Here is a 25,630-nt window from a genome sequence, read left to right as displayed (position 1 = left end):
ACTGCTTCTGTTTTCTTGTCGGAGTCACCTTCATTTCGTAAACTGGTAAAACGCAGTTGAGCCGTTCAACTTTGCAGGTGCTGTCCTTTCAATTATCCAAGCATGGTTGTAGGACTGCACCACCAGACCTGCGTGGAGATGAGCTGAGAGATACGGGGGTGGAAAAGCTTCAGTTCATTATCTGCTTGGCACTTGCAAAGTCTGGGCTAAATTTTGCTCATAATTCACACACTTGTTGGTGTAAATGTAGGTGTTGTAAGTGAAACTGACCTGGTGCACTGTGCAGTCTCTCTTTTCGTAGGCCATTATGGGCTGAAATTAACCGTAGGATTGTATGCATGCGGCTGTCTGTCTGTGGGTTTCCCAAATCATCCATCCCACGGGTACCAAAATTCTCTAAGTGTGGATATAATGAGTCAATCACGATCAGTAAATTGACTTGAAGGCAGCTATATCAACCTACGATTAAATACTTAGAAAGAGCCCAAATAGAGAGAGAGAGATTATATATAGAAAGAGATATATAGTATGAACAAAGTTCTATTTTTTTCTAAGCATAGAATAGAATAGATGGATTCTGGAAAAGACATTCTTAAATCATTCAGAAATTATAGACAATCATTGTACTGGTATATTAAGGTCTAAAGTAGTAGGTGAACATGATAAACCAGTCAGAAAAGCTCTTCTGAGTTGGAACAAGCGTTGCTGTGTAGATGGCATCAGGTGCAGACTTTCCTAATTTTAATCAATGTGTTTTTATTAAACACTTAACGTAGCAGCACTCAGCTGTATAGACTCCAGTAAATGTCTGCATTATGGAAAGATATTTCTATCTTTCTACTTTGGAGGCTGCAGTAAGGGAAACAAGAGAAACCTGGTGGCTCTTAACCTTTTTTCAAGATGGCTCTCTCACATGAACTAGGTTATTCTTAGGCCTGGCTTGAAAGTAGGTAACTGTAGATATTACTTCACAGATCTTAGTGAATAATTTGTGATTACCCCCTTTATTTTTTTCCAAAAGTGCTTTCCATGTATAGGTGTAATAATAAAGAAACCATTTTCAGCATAAAAGATGTGCTTGTCAAACCACAGCAATGATTTTCCAGTTGCTGGCTTTTTTAGTTGTGCAGCCTTCTAATATTTCTGCTTGAATTCCTTCACGACAGAAGCAAATGAAAATTACACCGTGGTTTTTAGGTCTCTGTTCCCTGATTTTTGCTTGTCATGTCATGAACTTCTTCGAAGCAGTGAAATGGCAGCCCATCTCCCTGAGAGCTCCAGACAGATTTCTAAAGTTGTCTTGTTAACAGCTTGTCAGAAACCTACATTTCAGTCTCGCCGAGTTTATATCATGAAAAAAGAAAAAAAAAAAAAAAAGAAAAAAAAAAGTTGCTGGAAATTATGATTTTTACAGGTTCTGACATTTTTCTAAAGAACTGAAATGCTCAAGGCTGCTGTCTCCCTTAACAGGCTGTGCTGTTTTGGGTAATATTCTGCGTTGCATCAACTGAACATCAGAGCAACATTCAGTTTCTTCCCTTTAACATGTTCTTTGAATTATTTAAGGTGTTTTGATGTTGGCTAGAATTTGTAACAAAGTCCTCCAGCTTTTATCCTAAAAAATCAAAAAGGTTGAGATTTTTTCCTTTCCCTCCCTCCCTCTTCTTCCTCTTTCCCAGCCCCTCGCCCCCCCACTTTTAATAGATCCTTGCCTGGATCATCAGGGGACTTTCTTTTATGTTGTACAGCATGAAATGACTTAGTCAGGGTCTTCCTGATTAATTTATGAGTGCTAAGGAAAAGGGAAGGGGGGGAAAAACAGTCCTTGAGGGATTGACCCTAAGCTGCAGCAGATCAACTCAATTTTATGGAATGAAAAGAGATTTAAACAGTGTTTTTAGCATCGGTTCTTCGGCCCGCAGAGGCAGGGAAGCTCCCCGTGTTGGGCAGGCTGAGGCAGGGCGAGAGGGACCCACCTCTCCAGGCAGCTGATGGAGATGCGTTCGGCTCTTCGGAGGCACCAAGCATGTCTAGAGTTAAAGCTGTGGCAGATTGGTGGATTAATGTGCTCTGCCTCCAAGGGACAAATGCTCTTTTTTTTTTTTTTCTTCTTTTTTCTCCCTCCCCCTTGCCCCCTCCTTCCCTACCCTAGGCTTGCAGATGACAGCTGTTGGTCACTTAACAAAATGTCCTCTTGATTGCTGCTTCACAACAGGGGCCCCCTCAGACCGAACAGCACATAGCCCGTACAATGCATCACTGCCCCTCAAAATTAGTTATAGTGCTCAGGGCTATTCTCGGCTGCCATAGCTAATACTCTCTTGCTGTTCTTCTCCCTCCCCCTCCGCAGACAAAGGCTCAGCCTATACATCTGTAGTGCTCATAACCTCCCCCTTCCCCCAGCCAAATGCTGAGGAGAGAAAGGGAAAAAAATATAAAAAATAAAAATAAAAAAAAAAAATTGCTGCCCTGAGGCTCAATCTGTTTCTTACAGCTCTACCCCAGCACTTGGAAGCCCGAGCTGGTCTAGCCATAGGGAGGCCCTGACTCATTTCATCAAACTGTCAGGGAGGCAGTGGAGCTAAGAGGGCTCTGCTGCCTGGGGCAAGTTCAAGTCAACATTCGATTTCCGTCCTCCCCCCGGCCCCCGCCTCGCGCTTGGACACTTTCTGCGCTCTGGATCTCAACTTCTCCCCGAGCTGCAGCAGCTCACAGCTTCTTGCCAGGAGGAAGGACTTGTGGGACCTTATAAAGGACACAGTGGCAAAATTGCTGCAATAAATCAGTGGCCCTCTGACACTTGGCGGTAGCTTAATGTTTTGGCACTTTCTTTCCTGTGTATGCCTCAAGTCCCATTAGCAGGCTTTTCTGTCAGTCTGGCTCATGATAAAACTCTCTCTTCCTATCATCTTAAGCAAGCCCCTGCAGACATGAATCTGATGCCAGACTTAATAGGAAACAACACCCTCCCCCTGCACACACAAGCGCGCATCCATACGCACTGCTGCTGCGAGCAGCTCCCGGCAGCTCACGGGAACTTAGCTCAGCAGACGGGGCCAGGGGGAAGGGCTCTTAAAAATACGCTCAATTTTACTTGTTCCTTTAAAAGAAGCATTAACAAACCAAGATTTAAGCCTGATGCTTCCCTGAGCCTCTTTATTAAAAGAAAACTCAGTAACTAAATATGGTTGGAAATAATAAGAGAGCAGTAAACATAGCCATCCTCTGGGACTGAGTAGATGTGTAGGCTCCGTAGTATCTACACAGTTCATATATTTTATATAACTTTTGCATATATATTCTACCCTTCCAGTTTTCATTGTAATATTATAGACTGTATAATTAATATTTTGGGCTCCTCTTCTTTCTGCTGTCATCTTCCCTACACAATGTTATTGGCAGGTAGACTGGTTAGGTTGCATGTCCCTCCAGGCTGGAATCCATTTTTTGCACAAGTCAGCTGAGATGTCTATCACTCTCCTTATAAGCATAATGTAAATAATAGCTGTAGGTATGTGTGTAAAGAAAAACAAGCATTTCTGTAAGCTATTTAGGCAGGAAGGTGTAACTTCTGTGCTGTACAGTGGCTGGCACAATGGGGCCCTGTAGCCTTGAGGCCATGTAGGCACAACCCAGATCATAAACCTCTGGGTTTGGGTGGAATAGGAGATACAGCATTTATGTAACTAAGCTGTGGTGAATTCTGTGCATTTCTCAAAAGTTTGGAGGGTGTGGCCCCATTTCAGAGTCTCTCTGCACCTGACGACATAACACTGAAGTGCTGCCAATCTTGTTGCAGCCTTGCAAGACTTGGATTGTTTTTGTTTTTGTTTCTTAGAGCTCCAGTTCCTGGCATGATGCAGCTATGCGAGAATCTGATTTCATGTTAGTAAATGGAGTAGCTTTACTATGTGGAGAAAAACTGGCTGATCTGGAAGTTAAAATGTTGAGGGCAAACAAAAAAGAGCCAAAGGTTATTTTCATGGTTCCTAAACACATCAGAAAACAAGATCTGTAATCTCAATACAAACAACTGTAATACAGACCCTGCCACTTTCTGAGCAAGTGCCTTTGGGAAGAGCCGTGTGCGAATGGAGGTGTCCCCAAACACAGAACCTAAACGTATCTTCTGCAGATGCTGGGTGGGTTTTTTTTTGGAAAAATCTGTGTATAACTTATCCCAGGCCTGCTCCCCTGCTGTACTCAGCAAATAAATAGCTAAAAACACACTAGAGCAGTGCTAGTTGCCTGGATGCTGCGGTAGAGGCAGGGATGACACTGCCAAACACCTCTGACTCTGGGTCCACCAGAAAGCCCCTGTTGAGGAGATCACAAATCTCTGTTGTACCTGTTGCTGTTACTTGGAGTGATCTGATTTATGCTCGTGTCACATGAACCTTAGTGGGCAACATTCAGTTTCCCATTTCAACTGAAGCACATTTGGGATGAGGGCAGGGTTAGGGGGTTGGTTTTAGGTCACTGCAGGTGTGCTGCAGGTGGCACTTATGTTTCTGCAACGAGAGGAGTCTTCTCCAAATATGCAGTTGCCTGTGTTTTACACTAGCCACAAGTCCATCTCTTTTTTCACCATTGAGATGATTTGCACAAACAGGTACTAGAATGCATCGTAACTCCTTGCCCAGTGGAAAAGTCATGATGGAGGAGGCCACAGGGCCTGGTCTGTGCACATGGAAGCTCTGTCCCTAACTCCACAGGTCTTTTTTACAGCACACTGGGACAATTCTGCCCGAATTATATGTTGTTCCTGCTTAAGTCTACCTCACAGGAGGCTTTTTTCTGACTTGAATCTGTCACTGCAAGAAATTGTTTCCAAAAAGCGGTACAATTAGGGGTCGGCTTTGCAAACATTCTTGGTGGCATTGAGAGGCAATTGGCACAACCCAGTGAATAATCCTTTTACAAGCCTTTATGAACCCGGCACAATGGCTGTTTACAGTTTCGCTTATAGACCAGGAGTGTTAACAGGCCTTTAGAAAAATCCAGGTAATTGAAGCTTTTGTCTTTCAATGAGCCCCCATAGCTGTCAACAGTTGCCATTCTCCACATTTTCTTTAACTTTTTGTTTTGACAAGGGCTTTTGTCCCTCCACAGCAGCTGCGTGGGAGGTGGGCCATGGGGCCAGGCCGCATTCCTGCGGCAGGAACCAGCGTGGCCTCGCCGCTGGGCCTCGGCTGGGCCTCGGGCCTCCTGCTCTTCAGTCCAGAGCCAGGCGTCTTTTTAAGACGCCCAGAAAATCCTCTGGGTCAAACTAAAGTTTCTCCTATGACTTCATTATTCATTTAAACTTCCTGGCCATACAAAACATGAGCGGCAGCCTCTCTTTGTTGACCCAGGGCTTGATCGGGGAGGGAGGTGGAGGCGAGGAGAGCGGAGAAGAGAGGGTGCAAAGATACTTCAGGCTGTTACCACAGAAACTGAACCAGCCCATTAAAATTTGCTCGTGTTTTTTACTCCCCCCGGAGAGATAGGGTCAACAGTGGTTCTGTTTTTCGCAGATCTCCCCGGGCGGGTTTGGTTTTGCTGTCGCTGTTTTTTCAGTGCCGTGCATGTTCAGCAGCCTGCGGGTTCCTGTTTCTCTGTGCCTATGTGGGAGCACATTTCTTCAAATTAAAAAGACAAAAATCTAAATGAATTGTGAAGCTTGGGTTTTTTCACCAAAGCTGGCTGTTTGTTTCTTTTAGGAGTCAGTGGGAGATTAATGTGAGTTGGTAGCTGTGAGCCTGGGTTTGTTGCAAGCTCCCCATTTCCCAGGACACTGTATGTTAAGCAAAAATCCAAATCTTACAAATACGTGTGCTAATTTCCACCCCCCACCCCCCACCCCCACCCCCCATGTTCTATCGTCATGTAGACTACTTATTAGCTTTGGTTTAGTGTAAGACTTCATTCTTACATGGATTAAGATGTGGTATTTTGGTGGCTTAAAAGCCACACTGTAAGAATCTCTACGCCTGTTCTGGGGATGGTCTGTGTGTGTATGTCAGCCTTCGCACACTGGGAGAGGGCAGCTATTTCAAAAGGTAAACATGAAGTTATGCAATTTGCTGTCAAAAATACAGTTTTTAAAGCACCCGTCATGTAATCACAGCCGCATGGGTGGGATCCATGTCTGCCCAGAGCTGTATTTGCATCCACAAGCCCCACTGGCTTCTTCAATTGCAAGACTGCAGCATTGGTGATAAAGCTAAGGAAGATGTAAGCTAAAATGAAGCATAATTCTTCGTTGTCCTTTTCATTTTAAAAACAATTAATTATGGAGTATTTTCAGATCCTGAATGGGGAAAAAATGTATCCTCAGAGAGCAGATGTTTCCTTCATTCATATGGCTGTTTATAAAATTTAGCATGTGGATTTGATGGTTCACTTGCTTTTTTGCAACTTTCGTTTATCTACATGAGACAAAGTTGCATATTGGTACAAAGCAAAATTAGGCATCTAAATAAGGCAATTCTGCACCTTTTAGCAATGCAAACCATCTGTAATGGGTTTTTATACTCATTATAGACAGGAATTTTTGAGGACAAATCTGTTTTCAAAAAGAATCTTCTCTTAAAAGCCAGAAAACCCCAGTTCATCCCTTTTTTAAATAACATAATTCAGTAGGAAATACAGAGACAAATTTTGGTACCAAAAAAAAAAAAAAAAACCACAGAGAGACAGAGACTAAAATACTATATTCTATTTGAAAAATAATGGTTGCTAAGGTCCCTCCAAGTTGTTTACACTTCCTCTCAAATATGTTTAAGCTTAATTTATTAAGGTATATACTGCTGTGGTTTTAGTAAAGATATAACCACGGTTCATAGGCAAAAGTGTCTGAGTTTTGATGATCATCTCTAGTGTTTTCTGGTCAATGTATTTGAGTTGAATTTTTTTATTATTACTTTATCATTTTTAAGTCCCTGTAAGACTTAAAATTTGTGTGGATGTTAGCTAAGCATAAAATTTTAAGCAACACAACTTGAAAGTACTTAATCATTTTGATGCCATTTTTGCAATAGGTGTAATTCCATTGTAACATGCTTCAGTCTGAACTGTGCAAGTTTGAATCGTCATCAAAATATTCTGCCTCTGTCAGTGTGCAGGTGGAATGAGTGAAATGGTTAGAACGGCAGCTTAGGGTACCTTAGCTGAGATGAGGTTTAAAGAGTGAAATAATTCAGTCTTTGTGACCCACACAACTGTGCTAGTAGTATCTCGGGGGAACACATACTCCTCAACAGCAGCCACCCGATTCTGCCTTGATTCAGCCCCTGGGTGGAGGTGAAAGGCTTCCCTTGAGTCAGATGGCATTTCTCGGGAGTGTGTAAATAATAACAAGTGTAATGCTATGACTGCATCTTCCTCCCCACCCCCCTTGTTTTTGATGAATGTGTTGCTTTGTCAGCATGAATTAGCGCTGTCTTGAGCAAGCACAGATGCAGCAGGTACTGACGCAGCCTTTGCCCAGCAAACCTGTTCTGGCATGTCTCGGTGGTGATGGACAATCAGTGTCTTGCCAGTCCTGGTGCTCTTCAGAGCAGACTTCTAGTTGTTCATGATCACAAGGCATGGCTTTGGGTGAGTCGCAGAGGGCTGCTGATGATGATGATTTATCAGGACTGATTTTACTTCTCTTTGAGTGTCTGGTTTATGAAACCGTGTTTCCTATAATAATTTTCATAAAGCCTAGTGATGGAAATAAAAATCTCCAAAAAGACACAAATGGCTTACAGGAAAGTATTTGCTAAAACATGGCTATCTGATGTTCTTGCCTCTGCGCACATAGTAATTGGCTAGGACTTAACACAGTCTTCAGGCATTAGCACTGGTTATTCCCACAGGACTTGCCCACCACTGCTCCCCAGCCCCTGCAGAGCAGCGTCCTGCCTTCCTGTAATTTATTCCATTTTTGCTTCAGGCTCTTATTTTTCCAGAGTGATTACGTATGCAGTTAGATCTGTGTGCGTCATTCTAAACAGTTGGATTTCTCTGTGAAAACTGTGCTGTGGATCAGGTGGGGCAGTGTAAAACATGATTTCGTTTTGAAAGAAAGAGAGTTCTGCTTAGTCAAGACTGTAGAAAAACGTCTTCTATAAACCTCGTGTTTCTTCTGTAGTTAAATGGAAGTAGGGAGGCAACTGGAAATCTGAGAAGTCTTAGGTGCAGAATCTCTGCGGGAGGCCCCTCTGCTGAGTCGTTGTCCTTCGTGTGCTTTTGTGTTTCAGAGAATTTAAGAGTAAAACGTTCCTCAACTGTTTGGGGTCAATCCCTTCATGTGGCAGACAGAAGCAAAACAGATTAAATAGCCTCTTAGAAATCTGCAGAGAAGTAAGAATGTCACAGCTGAAATTTCTGCTTTGTAACTTTTGGATAAAAAGGCCTGACAGGACAGATTCCACCACCCTGCTCCGTGAGGAGCAGTAACTGGACAAAACGACCAAACAGATCTATTCCTTCTTTTGCACTAATGACACTGAAGCACGTGCGTTCCCATGGACCATTTCCACTGTTGTAGCTTGTCATTGCTGGCATGCAGAATCCTGCCTTGTTGAACGAGTGAATTCAATAGGGTGCCACCGGTATGGAAACCCACCCATGCTGTCCCCATCAGCTGAAGGAGGGAATTCTCATTGGGCACAAAGCTACAAAACACACTGACCACTTTCTGCCTGTGTAACAGACAACAAGAGATTGATTTTTGTTCTTAAATGTAAATCTTTCTCAGCTCCAGTCAGCGGGATGTGCATGTCCTGAACCATTCAGTGCTCAAGTTATCTTTCTGTTGCTTGTGCTGTGAAAATAGAGCATTTCATTTTCAGAGGCTGTAAGAGATTTCACTCTAAAACTCTTTAAGTAAACACTTCCTCCTGGGATCGTGATCTGATTCAAACTAAAAAATGTACCAGAATTTATGATGTATTTTAATTACTAATCTTGGTACCGCTCATTAAATTAGAAATTGATTGCCAGTTTCACAGTTTCCTTGTTAGATGACAAAGTGCTTATCAAGGTGAAGCAGTGCAAAACTGTTACTATATATTCCACAATTTGGGATGTTAAAAAGGCATGCTTTTTGTTGTGGTGTTCATGTTACAGTTGTTATAATGCATAGCTGATTGTCTTTTTTGTTTAAAGTTCACTGTCACCCATTCAAGTATGAGTATACCATATTTTTGTGTAAAAAGACAGAAATTGGCTTTGGTTTATGCTAGCAATCTAAAAGGCATTACTGCAAACATCAGAAGTGTATGTTTCATTGAACTGAGAACATCATGAGCAGCTATCCAAAAGATTTAAGCAGATGATGCAAAAGATCTCTATACATAAAGGTGTTTCATAGAATCTTTTTTTCTCTCTCTAACCCACAGTGTGACAGCGAGAGTGATGTTGACGATAAGGTAAGACTCAATTTTCTTCTTTCATGTGCTTTGCTAGCTTGGAAGTTCCCTCACAGTCAAAATAAGAATGAATTTACAAATAATATTTTTCCTCCAGGCTTCATGTCAGATTTAAAAATATTTATAATAGAATGAAAGAAGTGTTGGATCAGATATGTTGTGGTCTTCACTAGCTTACAGAAAAGAAACTCTTGTTAACAGAACAGTCTTTCAATTAACGCTAGCAATTGGTGAGACCCAAGTCATAGTGTTAGTGCTGTTTCAGAGGAAGTCTCCTCTGATAACTTGTCAGGAGACTATATCTTATTTATAGCAACCTTTGAAGATGTCAGTTTTGTAATCAGTTTAGAAGGTGGGACAACCAGTACCTACCCTCAAAGGCAGTGTGGTATCTGTCAAGGAGTGTTTTGTCATGTTGCATGCATATTTGTCACAGAGCAATGATTTTTCTGACCTTTTCTTTTGATACAGAGGTTGGCCGTTGAAAGGTTGTAGTTGTGTGGTTTTGTATAGGGATTTCTTGTTTCACCTGTGGAAGGAGAATAGAGAAGTCCCACGACATAGGAACAGTTGCACCCTGCTTTTAAGCATCAAATGTATGAAAGACTTGAGTATCCCTTGCTGACTTCTGTTCTGGCAGGTCAAACTTGGCAGTCTCAGGTTAAGTCTTCATCAAACTTTCATTATATTTTGGCTGTCCAGTCTCTTGCATTCATTCATGAGAAGCTGTGGCACAAAGGTTTCTACTAGATCAGCATTACAGAGGTAAAAACTGACTTCAGATAGCCCTTTCTCCTTGGCAGCACGCTTGGCTGCAGCCATCCATTGGAGGTTACCGTGAGTTCAAGAGACTGCACTGAAAGCTGCTTCTGGTTACGTGTTGTTTTTTTTTTAATACTGTTAGACCTTGGGAAGCATTGAAGTTTCTTGAACTCCTTTTAGAAATCCCATCAGATACCCAGTATCCCTGGAATATGGCAAAAGTGTGTTTGAGGTGAAAGCTTGATTGAAGAGGAACATCTAAATTTTATACATTGAACGAAAGATACCATGCATATTTTATTTTATGTACGTGCATATATGTATAAAGTCACTCCCTGAGCCCACCACCCAAGTTCTGTTTCCCACAAAGTTACCAGCCAGCAGATCTGATGGCTGAGGTGGTGAGGGTGAAAAATTATTCCCTAAAAGCTTAGATGCCATGGGGTTAAAACATTTCTTAGACTGCCCAATCAAAGAAAGTAAAAGCAATCACTTAGAAAACTGTTTAAAGATCTGCCAGTCAAACCTCAGATGAAGTTGTAAGTGACATGTAGTTTTATTATACAGCTATGCTATTAATGATTATCTAAATTACACTGGTAGACCCAGCTAGCAGCATTACATCTGAGACTGACATTTGTTAGATTAGGTTTGACTTCACCTTGTAGAGAAGAAATTGAAATCTGAACAACATTGATTAGCTTTCAGAATGTGGGATCTGAGGTTACCTTCAGAGGAAGCTGCATTGTGTTTGGCTGGTAACTTACTGTCCTTTACAGCAAATGAAAGGCTATTATAGTGTTTCTTACCATTAATACGGCATTTCTTTACATATCTATAACAGTAATATGACCTTCTAGGCTCCTGTATTTCTCAGGTACCTTTCTTCTAAGGTGACTCCACCTTAACAGTAACATTTCTTTTCTTCGTAAGGAGAGCAGCACAAGATCATCATCTTTCTATCTCTGCCTGATCTGTAGAGAGATGAGACACGACACAGGTTCTATTAAAAAGGTCTCTGGAATTAAGTAGGGTTCCTTTTCTTGTCAGCAAAGATGTGTGTACGTGTATGTAAACTCACCAAAGTTGAAGTGAAGAGACTTCAGACCTTTCAGGGGGAAAATGTAAACGTGACATTGCCTTCCCGCTGGGGAGCACAAGGGCAACCTGGCTCTCTGTGCTGGTACCTGACATCCTATACTCTCCTGGAAAGTCGTTCAGTATTTGTCTAAAACTTAACCTGGCTGATGCAACAAGGAGCTATAAAATACTGGCATGAATGTCCTGAGAGATTATACTGAAGCGTGTTTTTCCCCCCCTTCTATTTGTTGGCAGAATTGTATCTTCTGTACTGCTGCCTGGCTATTACAGCCAGATGGAGCATTCGACATACTGTCTAGCCCAGCATCAGGCTTCCCAAATTACATGACAGGTCGGCTTCATACCACACTGCTACAGAACAATCCTGCTCTGCTGCTTGGTCAGCAAGAAGCAGCTTTTTCTAGGTACACCTACACGCACTGACACTAATGAAGGGCAGGGCAGGAATTACTAATGTGCTTTTGATTTGCATAACACTTTTTGTTAGTCATAAACAGCGGATCACTGTTGTCTGTATATAACTCATGAGGAAAAATGACAAAGAAGTTCGTATACAAGTACAGACTGAGTCAGTGATAGAGCTAGAAGTAAAACTGAAATTTTCCACCTCCCACATCTCTCTCTCCACCATGCTGCTAATTATCCACTATTTATTTATTTCATAGCTATATGGGCTACTGAGCTCTTAATGTTTTAAAACACAGACTTCAGAGCAAAATTAAGGCTTTACCCTCACTGCATTGAAAAATACAAACACACTGGTGATGTTTTTTTTTCCTTTGTGCAGTGTTGTGCAGGACTCCAGGGGAGAAAAGTAATTGAGCATAGTCAGTCATACGTACAGTATATCAGAACGGAGGAGTCATTACTTTAGTTCAAGGTACAGTTTCACAGCAGATTGTGAGAAGGTTTCCAAACAGTGCACTGCTGTTTTTAATAATCAGAGAACAGGAGCTCAAGGCTGGGGACTTGTCCATCCCATCTACTTTCTGAGAACTGTTTCTGCCCAAGTATACTTTTCATTTCTACATCACTGCTGAAATCTCAAAGGAAGTAAGTGGGGTGATACTTTCTCACACCTATCATTATGTCACCACACTCTTCTCAAAGAACTGTTCAAAATACCCAAACTAATAAACCGAGCTGTCCAGCCATTTAACCAAGTGAGAAACTTAGCAAATCATGCATTCCCAGAGATGGAAATGCAAAACCTGTTTCTTTTACTGCATGTTCATCGAAGGACGTAGCAGTTGCAGAGTCCAAAACTAAGAGAATTGCAAGGTAGTTTGTCAAAGAAGTGGAAATGATATTGTGCTTTTTGTGAGGGAGGAGGGAGAGAAAGGGAGTCAGTCTGATAATCGTATTACACTATCTCTGCACTGTGCAATAGCTGCGATGCGAGGCTCACGGTCCATAAACATTGTTACTGAAAATATATACTTCCTTTAATAGCAACAACAGCATTAACAGATAGCAATTACCCTTCATTTTCAGGAACTATAAAGTCTCCATTAATTCAAGATTTATGTAGTTATAGCATTTAGCACAGGAATAACACCACAGAGAATTGGTTTATACACATGTAATGAGAGAGCTTATGGCATACTTTAGTGAACATTAACATAATAGAGTAATATAAACCATCAACAGTTCCAGTTATTGTCTCTTACCTGCTTTAGCATCACTATGAAAAGTGGCTAGCAGCTTGGTAATGGGCTCTGTTAAATGGTGTTCTGCAGAAAGCCAAAAGTCAACTTGTGTAAAACAAGGGAATGAGTAATCTCTGCTCGTTACTCCAAAATGTAGTTCTCATTTTTTAATAACAGTGTTCAAGATTGGATTAAAAAAAGCTGGTTTCTTTCAAAGTAATGCAGTGTTCGCGTTCTTTCAATCTTGGACTTCTGTCTGTGGCATGTGAAATTGTGGGTTGTCAGCTTAATTGCATGGCCCCAGAGTGTAAGTGAGCTCTCCAAATCAGGGGTTAGATATCAGGCTTTCCTTTATTTAATGTGGTGCTAAGTAAGATGTACAAGAAATGACACTGTATTTCTAAGTTGATTCGGTATTTTCTGTACATTTGTTATGTAGTTTGTGTTTGTGTTTCAGCTATATCAAGCAAAACCGGGAAAGCCATATCTGAGGCGAAAGCAAAAACTTTTGAAGTCAGGTTTCTAAAACAGTGTTTTCATGCTACTTTTTCCAACATCACAGTGAGTTTATCAGGGGCAATCTGAATTCAGCCCTGCCATGCTGCTGTTTGCTGTGCTAATTTCTGAGGCCCAGTAGGTGCCTGGAAGCGTGCAGCAGCGCATGGGCAGGTGCGATTTAGCACTTAATGCCTGGGAGGAGAGCGACATGGCAGTGCCATGGGCTGGGTTCCCATCTTGCTCCGTGCCGTATGGATGCAGAGCAGCTCTTGGATCAAGCATGAGATCAGAAGCAGTGAAGGGAACTCAGATAAATGGGTGGCACGGCGTTAAAAGCTGCACTGTGTCAGTATGTCAGCAGACCTGTTGTTGTCCGGCTTTTGTTTTGTAGGTGTTGAGGTAACGGAGGAGGTTTTAGGAGGCATTTGACAAGGAAAATCAGGTAGATTTGTAGCTGTGAATGGGAAGTTATTCTCTGTAGCAAAAGGCATAGTGGTGCGTAGTAGGAGGTGCTAATTTGAGTTTAATAAGTGGGTGATCAAGTGTGACCAGTTGGAGGTGAGGGCTGATATTTTTACTGAGTGCCAGTGTTGGGAAGTAGAGGTAAGCTGTGAAGGAGCCAAAACATGAAAACCAAGAGTTCACGATATGGGAAATGGAAGTTGTGCAAGGAGCAAAGCCACAGCCTAGGAAAATGATCTTTGTGGCAGCTTTCTCCATGGGTGCAAGGACACAGTTACAGCTGCCATCGCCAGAAGGATAAAACGGTAAATGTACGGTGAGGTGTTGAGAGCTTGACCAAGAGTTTATTCGTGTGGATGAACAGAAGATGCTCATTGTAAAGAAAACGGATACGCAGGACTTAACCACAGCTTGGATGTTAAGATGTGGAGAGTGATGCAAGTCAAACAGAGTGCTGAGAACTATGGGCTTGAGTGAGAGGTGGAAGCGATAAGAGTGGAAGCAACGAGCAGAGTAAACTGTGTGGGTGAAGTCATCAGTTCTCTTTCAGCTGTGTTGACCTTGAAGGGGTGTCTACAAACCCAGAGGAAAATCATAGTTTAGGCAGCAGGAGAAAGGGATGTAATCATGATGAGAGATCTAGTAGTTCCTCTACCAGAAGTGGTTTCTGTGTCTGTGTTTGTGTATGAGATTACCCAGAATGAGATAAAAGCCCCATGACACCAGATTAAAGATTGTCTTAATGATGCTCAAAATAGCAGGAGCGGTTACAGAGGCAGGAGCAGGGAGGGGAGGAGATGCCGGAGCCCAGGGAGGGAAGTGCTCTGTCAGGTAGCTGGTGGTCAAGGAAGGTGAGATCTGGGAAGATGTTGTGAGCGACTCTGGAAGTCCAGTGTGGGAGGAGAAGCCAAGTAGCACAGTGTTCCCAAAGAGCCAACATCAGCCCAAATTTCTGTGTTTTGTTGCATCTTTGACCTCTCCTGCTGTCACGGCCTCCTCTGTCAATGCATCAATGCAAGATCAGTGCGTTGTCCTGTGGGGCTGGAATAAGTCCCTGGACCCCCCAGTGTCATTCATTTGAAGTCTACAGGGACTATTATGAATAGCACTGCTGCTGAAGGCTGCTTTCCCCTCACTCCTTACAGTTTATCTAGCAATGGAAGAGGTGGGTTCCGCCTGATAAATCTCATAAATGTCTTGTTGCCTTGAGACTGGAAATTTAGCTGGAAGTTTAGTTCCCACTTCAAGTAATCAGTTATTTGCTATTTTTGAAGCTTACTCAGGCCAGGGTTGTCCTTCCCATCCCCCACTTTTTTTTGGTCCATCATTAGATTGTCCCTTTCTCCGAGAAATGAAGCCTGGTACTTCTCCAGCAATCCCAATTCTTACTGCTTGCAGCAGAAAGGAGAGATGAAACATGGAATGGAATTGAGGGCTGTCGCATGGCAGCATTTGTTCTTCTGTTAGCAGTACACTTCAAGCTATGACAGTTTTCAGCTGTGACTAATAACTAGAAATCTTCATTTGCCAGTTACTTCCCAGCTGGGTTTTCACACAGTATTTAAGTGGTTCTTTTCCTGTAGTATGCTCTTGCTTACACAGAGCATTGCTGTTGCGGAAGCATGTTCTTTGGCTATGTTGCTGGCTTAGCAGCATGCAGCAATGTAATATATACACATGTGCATGCACATTGATACACAGAATCTGTGTTTCTTCTAAAACTTAATTCTTACAGACTGAAAACCCAGTGATACGGCGTGAAAACCAGTTAGAAACCTGACTCTTATAAAATAATAGCTGGATAAAGGCTGTCAGTTCTCTTAATTGAAGAGTCTCTGAGAGACAAGCCTCATGTCATTATTAAAAACAGATCTGCTTTTTATAGAATATCAAAATAATGCATCTAAAATAACCTTGTAGCCCTTGAAAGATTTGGGTGCTATAAACCAGAAATGTAATGTCACTGTCATTGCAGGAAGACAGAAGTTCACAGCTCCATGAATTTACTTTATAGTTCTCCATGAACAGATTTACCAGCAAAATAGCATCTTGCAGGCCCACTGCATAGCCAGCTCACTCAGTCACTGCTTGGGATCTTCCATCTGGAGAAGAGACTTGGCTTTCATGGGCTTCTGTCATTCCACCCACCCTGTGCACAGAGTGAACAGAAGGGTTTCCACCTAAATGCAGGGCAATTGAGGTAGGCCAGATTAAGGCCTTCAAATTGTCCTTGCCAACAAGAGCGTCTGGAACTCTAGTAAGAAGTTGTAGTAACAGCGGCCCTTACTGACCTTGTTATTCCTAGAATTTAAGTAAAGCAAGAACGTAACTGAAAAAGTAACCAGACTCAAAGCTTCAGCACCAATGTTCTCCCCTCCTACTGAGATTTTATATTTTTCCTTTACCCGGACAAAAACTCAAATTTCAAGTACATTGGTCTGTGTGTAACAAGCTGAGTCATCAGGGTCTGTGGTGTCCATATTAATTCTTGAAAATGTAGAATTTTCTTTTTCAGAGCAAACAATGAGAAGGGCCTTGTAGTTTGCTGACAGAAGTCCATCATTAACTCACATAAAAGTACTTAAGAGATCTTATGGAGAGCTCTTGGGCAAGACAGGATAATACCAGTTCTGTTGCTGGCAGTCAACGTTTCCCTAGCTCTCTGGGTTTTCTGTTGTTTAACATCTCCCAGTTGCAGTTCCCCATCCATGAGCATTTTCTTATCTTACTGGGGACCTTGTGAAGACATTTCTAAGATCTGAGGCAACAGGGAAGAGAGCAATCTTGAACAGCTGTCTGCCCACATCAAGAAACCCCATTAACAAAGCCACGAATTCAAAGGGCTAACTGTGCAATGGAAGTAACTCCTTGGAAGATGATCAGGTATTCTGGTGATTAGCATAACATAGTAGGCAGCAGATAGGAATTGGCATTATAATTGAATGATTTAATTAACCGTAAAGATGCCAAGAAGACGAGAAGGTTTTGGAGGATGCATACTCCAGTAGCTGCAATTGCAATCCCTCATTTGGCATGCAGGTTCTTGTAACTGTTTCCAAAATCATTTTACCAGATTAAATAGAAGAGCTTAGCAGGCAGCACTGGGTACCCTATGCAAACATAAAGGGTGAAACTCAAGGATGGCCTGAGAGTCAGCTTTGGGTTTTGTAGCTTTCCAACAGTTCCTGCTTCTGGGTCCAATTTGCAACAAAATCCAAACTAGTTTTCAATACAGGAGATCTCCAGGTGTGTAAGAGGAAACAGCATTTGGATCAGTAAGTTGTAAAGACTAGAAGTAACATTTGCCTAACCTTGCTTGGGAATTCACCCTTACTTAAAGCATGATGATTGAAATGGGTATTCGTTCACCCAGGTGAGTCTCCCAGTGCTTATCAGATGCTGTTTTAACTTACCAGCTGCTTATCAGCTGCTGCTTGTGTCTGCGAGATCTGTAAGGAGCTTGCCATGGCACCCTGCCTCAGGGGAGATGTTGGAGCTGGCACCGCCCTGCCTTTGCTGAACACCCTCACGGGCAGGAGTCCCTAAGAATTAGAGCCCTGGTTTTCCACAAGCACCAACCAGAGTGAGGTACTCTTTAAACAGAGAAAACTCAGAGCCAGAGAGATTAAAATAAGTGTTTGTAAATAAGTCTCAGAGCAGTACATAGCACACATTACCTGCAAACATGGTAATTTTCCTTCATCACAAAGCTCCAGCTAGAACATCACTCCTGATGCCATCTTAGGGACTGTTAATTTCTCTGTAAGTCCTGTAAAGGCTGTGTAATTCCTGTTAGGGATTTATACTTTTTAACATTTCTTGACAGTCTTTAATACCAAGTTCTACCTAGCTGCATTTTTCATGAGAATGAAGGTGTTCTCCTTGGCAAATGGTTCACATTCAATTTTGTAATGCCTGAAAATTCAATCTGAAAGCTTCACTTGATTTCCTTCTTGGCTTTTAAACAGTCTTCCATAGTTTCTGCATTTTGATGGTTTTCCTCTAATTTTGTATGATATCTGTACGATTATTTGAAGAAAGTGATTTTATGTTTTAAAGCTGTGCGTACATTCAGAGCAGAGCAGCAGCTAAATGAAGCTTTTATGAGTTCATGTCTGCCAAAGACAAAATGATGAGTCCCGGCAGGATGAGTGCAGGTTAAAGCAGTGGAGGCCGTTGTGCACCTCCCACCAGCGCTGTGTCTGGAGTGTCAAAAGCACCAGCAGTTCTGCTTGGTCGTACGCACCGATCCAGTTCTCCGCTCTTCAGTGGGTTGGATTGAAATATGTCAAACATGCACAAAAGGCTTGGTTTCCAAAGTGCACGGCCTGACTTACTGCTTCTATTTCCTTGGCCTTTCCCACACCTGTGTCAAAATTAGTTGGAGATCTTTGCCTAAATCTTTGGCAGCAGCTGACTTAATTTGTGGTTTACTACTCCTGACAGTTTATTGGGGAAGCAAAGCGCGCCTTCATCTCCAATAATAAACAGCCCACCCGCCGACACTTTGACAGACTTAATGGTTTTTTATACAAAAATGGACAGACTTAATGTTTCGACTGTAGCGATCATCTGTCCTGATCTCCTTAATGAAATTAGATTAAGTGCACCTGGGAAAATGCTGAGACGGCACATTGCCTTCATCACCTTCCTTAATTTAAAACCAATTTGTGGGGAAAATATCCTCTGAAGCTGAGGGAGGCAGAGAGAAGGGGGAGGGAAGGGGATTTTAAAATCTATCTGGATAGCTACTGGCAGTTTTAATTCCTTTCCCTGCTGGCAATGTGAAATATTAACAGCTTTAAGAACTGCGAGTTTAAAGACTTGCTAACCCTTTTGCCTTTCTTAGGGGGAAAAGGAACAAAACAAAACACAATCTTTACTATCAAGATCACATACAGCAACAAAGTCCGGTATAGGTTGGGCTGGGCAGGCAGAGAGACCCGGCTGAAATCAGAAAGTTTCCTCTTCCAGGAGCTACGCTGTGTTTTTCTGAGATGTATTGAAACCTCTGGATGTTGGGGATGCTTCCTGTCTGCCGTTACCTTGATAGTGATTTAGGTGTGCAGAAAAATAGTAATTTGCCCACGTAGCTGTGAAACCAGCTGCAATATGTACAACATAATGTGACCTGAAAATGATTACAAATGGTTCCTTGGGCTCATTCTGAAGACAGTGAGAAACATATCTTTTTAATTAAAAATAAAATGTAAAGAATAACCGTGAGCTTTTCTTCCCGTGAAGGATGATTCCTATTCTCTCACTCTGTCTCCACTGATTGAAAATGCACCAGCGGTTAGCTCAAGGTCTTCCACTGGTGAGCTGGTCAGAGAGCAGAGTAGTCTGCAATAGGCTGGAAAGTCTCTTTATAGCGGAGAGTTAAATGTTTACTGCCTTTGTCATTTGGACTATTAAAGTCCAAGCTCAACGGCGCAGTTGATTTATCCATCTCCTGTCTCAGATTTCAGTGTTGCTGGAACGGTGTTCATGCTAGAGGTGGGCAGTTTCTGCTACTTACTTGGAGATGCTTTTCTTCACTTGCTCAGCTTTGTTCTTCACAAAAGCTTTCGTGGCACAGGTTCTGCAGAGATGCCCACCTTGTGCCTGGCCGCTTCAGAAACACGCAGAACCCATACCAGGATTGAAAGTCCCACACAACTCAGTGCTCTAGAAATGTCTTGCAGCTGGCTTGGGTTTTGTTGGGGCAGTCACCGCACAATCACTCGTATTTCCGTCAGCTATTAGAGATCACCACTCCGATCTTCAGTCCTGGTAACCTTGGAAGAAAACATCATTCAAAATAACTATTCTGAAAATCCCTGTTAAGTGACCAATTTTCAAAAGTACTCCTCACCCTAATCTAATCGAAGTTACCCTTATCTGTGGATGCTCAGTGCATCCCCAAATCCGTTCAGCAGTCTTCATCCACTTGACTGGTCCTATCCCTGGGCCTCCTTGTGCAAGTGGGAGCTTGCATGAGTAGCCCAATTGCTGTCAATGAATAATTTAAATGATTTAAGCCTCAGACATGCTGGTTAATAATGAGAGAAATCAGCCCCATATGTCCTTGTCCATAAATACTAGAGGATGGGGACAAGTCACTTTTAAATGGGATTCATTTATTTTTAAATGGAATCATGATAAGTGTTTTAAAGGTAATCAAGCATGTGTAGCTATCCTGAATATTATAAATATAAAAGAACATTAGTCTAAATTTGAAAGGGATCCCATTCATGTATAAAGAGAGTTAAAGGTATCATGAGAGGATAAAGTGCAGAGTAACCTTTGGTACCTGACAAAGGTTTTAAGGTGTCTCTTCTTTTTATTAATTTCCACAAAGATGGCTGAAGTGACCAGTGTGTGTTATATTTGTCACTGTATTATGGGCATTGTGGACACTCAGATGCTGGTTACTGAGTGACTGCAGGCACTTTTTTCCCCTCTTTAACTATTTTGATAATTTTCCACCCTACCCACAGAAGGTGGAGTTGAAGGAAGGTGAAGAAAGAAGGATTTCTTGTATTGTGGTTATTGAACTTGTCCCCTTGAAAAGACATTGTGTATACCACCCAAAAGGCCTACCTTCCATCCTTTTAGTTTTAATCCTCTTTAATTTTGTCAAATGTGAGTTTCTTGTCCTGCTTTTCCAGACCCTGCAGCGCTCTGCCTTTTGCCACCTCTGTTTTTGTCTGACAGCATCACTTGCACCTCCGCTCTTTGCCCAAGCTGCTGGCCCCTGGACTGTAAGCCACCAATCCCTCATTTTTGGTTTTCCCTATCAGATTGGTTGCCTGCAAGGACTAACCCGTGGTTTTTCAACAGCATTCACCACAAAGCCTGCCAAATGTCATACGTAGGATCGGGTGCATTTAGCGGTAGTTTGTATTTATTGCAGATGTTACACTTCAGGCTCCAAAGGACAGGGATTGTGTCCTCCCGTGGAGGAGTCAACCTAACATTTTGTGGTCGCTCCTGGAGTACAAATAACCCAGAGGAGTTATTTGTGAGCATGTTTTATCCAAAATCTGCTAGGAAATAGAATAAATATCATTATCAGCATTTTCCATCAAAGAAACTGGAGCTCACAGAAAACGTGACTTACCTGTGGTTCTGCAGTGGGTTGGTCGGAAATGCTGTGGGACACAAATTCACAGTCCTCTCATTCAGTTCTGTGCTCTAACCCCTCTCTGTGCGAGTCTGGATGGCAGACTGTGCTGTCTCAGCCAAAGCTAGCCCTTGGATGTTTGCCTTCTACACCCTAGCTGTCTCTGCTGGTGATAGATGGTTCCTGAAAAAATAATTAACTTTAGCTGAACTGGAATATATTTTGGGTTTGCTTTGTGAACAAGTCGTAAGGCTTTTACATATTACTTTGAAAGTCATCGTCTTTCTGAGGCATTAGAGCCTGTTTTCGTAACTTCGTCAGAGAAATGTCTTTTAAGGTGGTGGCACATCAAGATGTTTTGGGGTTGGCTCTTTCCTTTGAACTCCTAACACACAGAGATCATTTGTGCAACTGCAGCAAATTAAAAGGTGGCTCCAGAGACGGAGAGCAAGGTTGGAAGAAGTCACAGCTTCTCAGTGCATATGTCTGTGTTTAGTCAAAACAATGTTCTTAGTTATCTTCGGCCTTTTGAAGTCTTTGCGACTCTGGCTTTGTTTCTGCTTCATACATCATCGCCAACAGCCATCAACAGCTGAAACATTTAGAAATTGGCTCATGGCAGGACAATAGGTGATGATGTACAGTACAAACCAGATGGAGGGGCGAGTTGCCTTAAACAGCTCAGCTGAGTAAAAACTTGTTTTCACTTAAAAATCAAAATAAATACAACCTATAGAAAAATTGGGAAGGAAATGGGAAATAGGCTGCATACAGGAGAAATATAGCACTTACCCTTCCCGCGGGGACCTGCAGCAGCAGAAGTGGAAGGAAAAGTCTTCCTGCATCTCGGCCCATGTCGCATGGTGTGCCGTGCTGTGCTGTACTGTGCTGTGCAATGGTGGGGTGCTGCTGGTGGCTGCTGCTGGGATGCCCTGCTCTCACTGCAGCCCTGCACCTCGGACAGCAAGGCTGGGTTGTGCACTGGGCTGGTAAACAGAACACAAAAGAGCATCCTTTGCCCAAGGATGGCAGAGCTCACTGCTGGCAGTGCAGAGCTGTTCCCTGTTGGCCCCAGGGAGGAAAAGTGGCAAGGGGAGCAGAAAACTGTTCTGGGTGAGAAAAAGGCTGATGCTCTGTGCACGGAGATGCTTGTAGTGTTCCTGTCCATACTGAGACAGGGGGAAGGGGAAAAGCATGCCTGCTGGCTAGATGAACGGTTATTTTTAGTAGCTCTATAAAGTCAATTAGAACTAAAGCAGATCTGTATTAAAAGTTAATTCATATTAAGAATAGCACTGCAGTAGCTACTGGTTTCATCTGGAAACAGGTGCAAGTCCATCTGCACTGTTGCTTTCAGTGTGGTCCAGTGCAAAAAATAAATAAATAAATAAATAATGTTTTTAAGTCCTCTTAATAGCCTCAGAAGTTATTATATCCCATCTTCTTGGCAAGTCTGGAACATCGCTAGTGTTTTACCTGATTTGTCAGTGCTGCCAGTTTGCATTGTCATGCATGTAAATGAAGTTCTTGCCTGGACAGCCTTGCGGTTTCTAACTAGAATTCTTGGCTGCTCAGTTGGTGAATTTATTTTCTATAACAACCATATCTGAAAACATTTTCAAACACGACTGCAAGCCCCAGTGTTCATTAGACCCTTTATGGATGTTAGTTTCAAACTTTCCTCCTCCCTTCCTGCCCTATCTCCTTTTCCCTTCCCTCTGCCCTGTGGTTGCCTTTTAAATCAATAGAGTTCGATGCAGATAAACAGCACAAAATGGATTGAATGGAGGTCCAAAAGGTGAGGTTATCGCTTACTTCTTGACACAGCACTCCTCTCTACTCAACAGAATGCCTGAGTAATGCTAGAGTCCAGTTACATACCTAGGTCTCCTCTGCATCACTTTAAACCCACCCTGCCATGCTCTGGGACAGCAGATTAAGGAACGTGCCCAGTGCTCTGCTGCAATGAGACCTCAGTTTTCAGCCGTCCCCAGACAGGCACAACCTGCTGGCACTAGGTATGTATTTGGAGCCCAGGGGACAGCGGCACAGCCAAGCTCCTCTTGGGGCTGGTCTCTGAACATCACTGTCCGTGACCTGCATTGTGGCCATGTTTCAGGCTTGTACCTTGGGCAAAATCCCCATTTATCCTGCCTCCAGCAAGAGCAAGCATTTGGGGGTAAAATAACTCTGCAGCATGAATTGGATAATGTAGCTCAAGTTTGTGGCCTAATTCCTCTGATGTTGTTTAAAGCATTATTTTCTCATTACCCTTTGTGTGCTGAACTTCAGAGCTCTCCTTTAAAAATAACAGCAGCGACCTGAATTAATTGGTTAGGAAACATTTCTTCTGCGAGCCATGTTCCACAACAAAACATGGGGAAGCCAAGAAAAATGCTGGCCCAAATTTGGAACAAGTTTTGTTTGGAGGCCCCAAGCCTATGCATTGCTCTGCAGACAAATCCACACATATGTGGGGCTGCTGTAACTGCCTTGGTTTTACAGGAAAAAAAGAGCCAGCCAGGCTGCAGGGCTCAGAAACAGTTGCTCGCTGTAATAAAGTAACTATTTGTCTAACTCTTCCTGATTAGTCTGAAGAGGTCTGCCAATCTGAAGAGGATTGACTAGTCAGGAAACCACTGGTATTTTGGCTTTTTTTTTTTTTTTCCTTAAGGGTTGTGATATTATTTGCAATAATTTCTCCTTTATTAAGTTTGGCATTTCAAAATAATTCACTGCTGCAACGTGAACATTTTCTACATCAACAATAAGTCTATTACGGAGAAATTTACAAAAACAAAATGACTTCATATTGCTTGCAGATGTATTCTGTAAAAATAATTGTTTTTCACTAGATTTTAATGTTTCTAGGCCTTTGTAAACATAATGCCTAAATACTTTTATTCAATAAACGAGACCCATTCAGTAATTGCTTGCACATTTGAAGTCCAGTAAATAAGGAGCAGATTTCAACCAAAATCTGTGTATCATTTAAGCTGCTTAGGTCACAGCCCTAGGGCAGAAAAGAACTGGTGAGAAACTTGTGTTTTCAGAAGTGGAGAACTGTGACTTCAGAAACCAAGACAAATAAGCTCCATTTCTCTTTAATTAGTGGATTCCTGCTTATGGGCCAGGCTTTCTTTATTCTTGGTTCAGTAAGGCTGAGAATTCAAAGGAGGCTGAAGATGTTAAGCATTGTGTTCTTTGGACTTTATAGTCTTGGGATACCAAAGTCCTTCAGGCTCCCTTGGAAATCCCATCACACAAAACCATATTTTTTCCTTGAATGCATTGTTTTCAGGTCAAAAACACCACTGTGCACAGATAGAGAAAATGTAGGCACACATGTGGAGGGGAAATGGTGGCTGATGTCACTAACTGTGTGTCTTGGTTTTGTATGTGCTAGTTTTTAAGAGCCAGCAGCACAGAAGACTTTGTTGAAGCTAGAAGGACGGCTCTAGTAAGCATCTTGTGGTCTCAAGCTTGGGCAAAATGTCAACTTAAAACAAAAAAGGCAGTGCATGAATAATTGGATGTTGCTTGTCGTGCAAGAAAAATAACTTCCAAAGCAAAGTAGAATCCAGAAATAAAATTGAAATAAAAACAAAAACAAGCAAATACCACATGCATTGTAATTCCTATGTGAGACATGTTTGGTGGAGTCCTTAAATCAACCAGCTTACAGGCTGCATTCATGAGCTCTCATCGTGCCTTATGAAAGTTAACACCAAGAGAAGTATTCTCTGTGGGGGTTTGTTTTCCTCTGAAGACATCTTGAAAGTCATGGAGACCTTTTACTGGAGTTGAGGAGGGCAAAATATCTCAGACAAGGTGATTTAAATGGTAATGGGGAGTTTTTCCTTGGACTTTGCTACCTGCTGTTCTCCAGACACTGTATTCTCAGGGGTGAAATTCTGACCTGTTTGAAGGCAGTAATAAAACTCTCCTTAATTTAAATATGACCAGGGTTTCAGCTCGTATCAGCAAGAAAACAGCCTGTTTCCCCTTAGGCCACGGTGGTTTCTTAACATGTAAGTATAGGTAAATAGTGACAAAATAGCCTTTTCACTTGACAAACAGGGAGGGTGTGGACATGAATGCGGGTCCCTCCTAGCGTGAGCTGGCAGTGTGAGAGACCCAACGGGTCACACTGACCCGGTTCCAGGTGACAAGTCATGAAAAGCAAACCCTTCGAGGAAAAAAAGGCTTTGTATACATCAGCCCCTAATCTTTGCCTTGTGTGTTTGACGGTGTGCTTCTCTGCCATCACAGGTCATCCCCAACCAGCTCGCTCCATGCCCAATTCTATCTCCTTTTCCCCCTCCTATACAAAGAACAACAACCCTAAAACCCCATAAAGCTTTGCAGCTGTTTTCTCACATAATTAAATCGTCCTAGGTAATCCTTGCCCAGTGGCCTTTCTTACGCTGGTGGGGGAATAGCACTGAAGCCACCGACGTGATTTGATTACTGGGATTCCTGTGCAGCTCAGCTGCTCCACCAAGGCAGCTGTGATGTTTCCAGGGCTCAGCAAAGCTTCACGCAGGAAAGAGCCATTCCTCGTCATGGCTGTCCCTGGTGAAGGAGATGTGCAGGGGGAAAAGAGCTTTGGACTCTGGCTGCTGCCTGCAACTTGGCTGATATCTGCCTCG

General features: G+C 42.5%; 1 protein-coding gene across 42 annotated transcripts in view; it reads left to right on the top strand.

Moving 5' to 3' along the window:
- Window positions 1-25,630, top strand: part of FBRSL1 (fibrosin like 1) — a 517,648-nt gene that overhangs the window by 333,192 nt on the left and 158,826 nt on the right. For all 42 annotated transcript variants that reach the window (XM_040577040.1, XM_040577020.1, XM_040577041.1 and 39 more), the window contains one exon: window positions 9,372-9,401. In XM_040577040.1, the coding sequence (XP_040432974.1) occupies window positions 9,372-9,401 (30 nt within the window). The remainder of the gene's footprint in view (window positions 1-9,371; window positions 9,402-25,630) is intronic.

Source organism: Cygnus olor, chromosome 17 (assembly GCF_009769625.2).
Source record: "Cygnus olor isolate bCygOlo1 chromosome 17, bCygOlo1.pri.v2, whole genome shotgun sequence".
In the NCBI taxonomy this organism is placed as follows: domain Eukaryota; kingdom Metazoa; phylum Chordata; class Aves; order Anseriformes; family Anatidae; genus Cygnus; species Cygnus olor.
The sequence above is the reverse complement of the archived record's forward strand: the minus strand, read 5'-3'. Positions and strand labels throughout refer to the sequence as shown.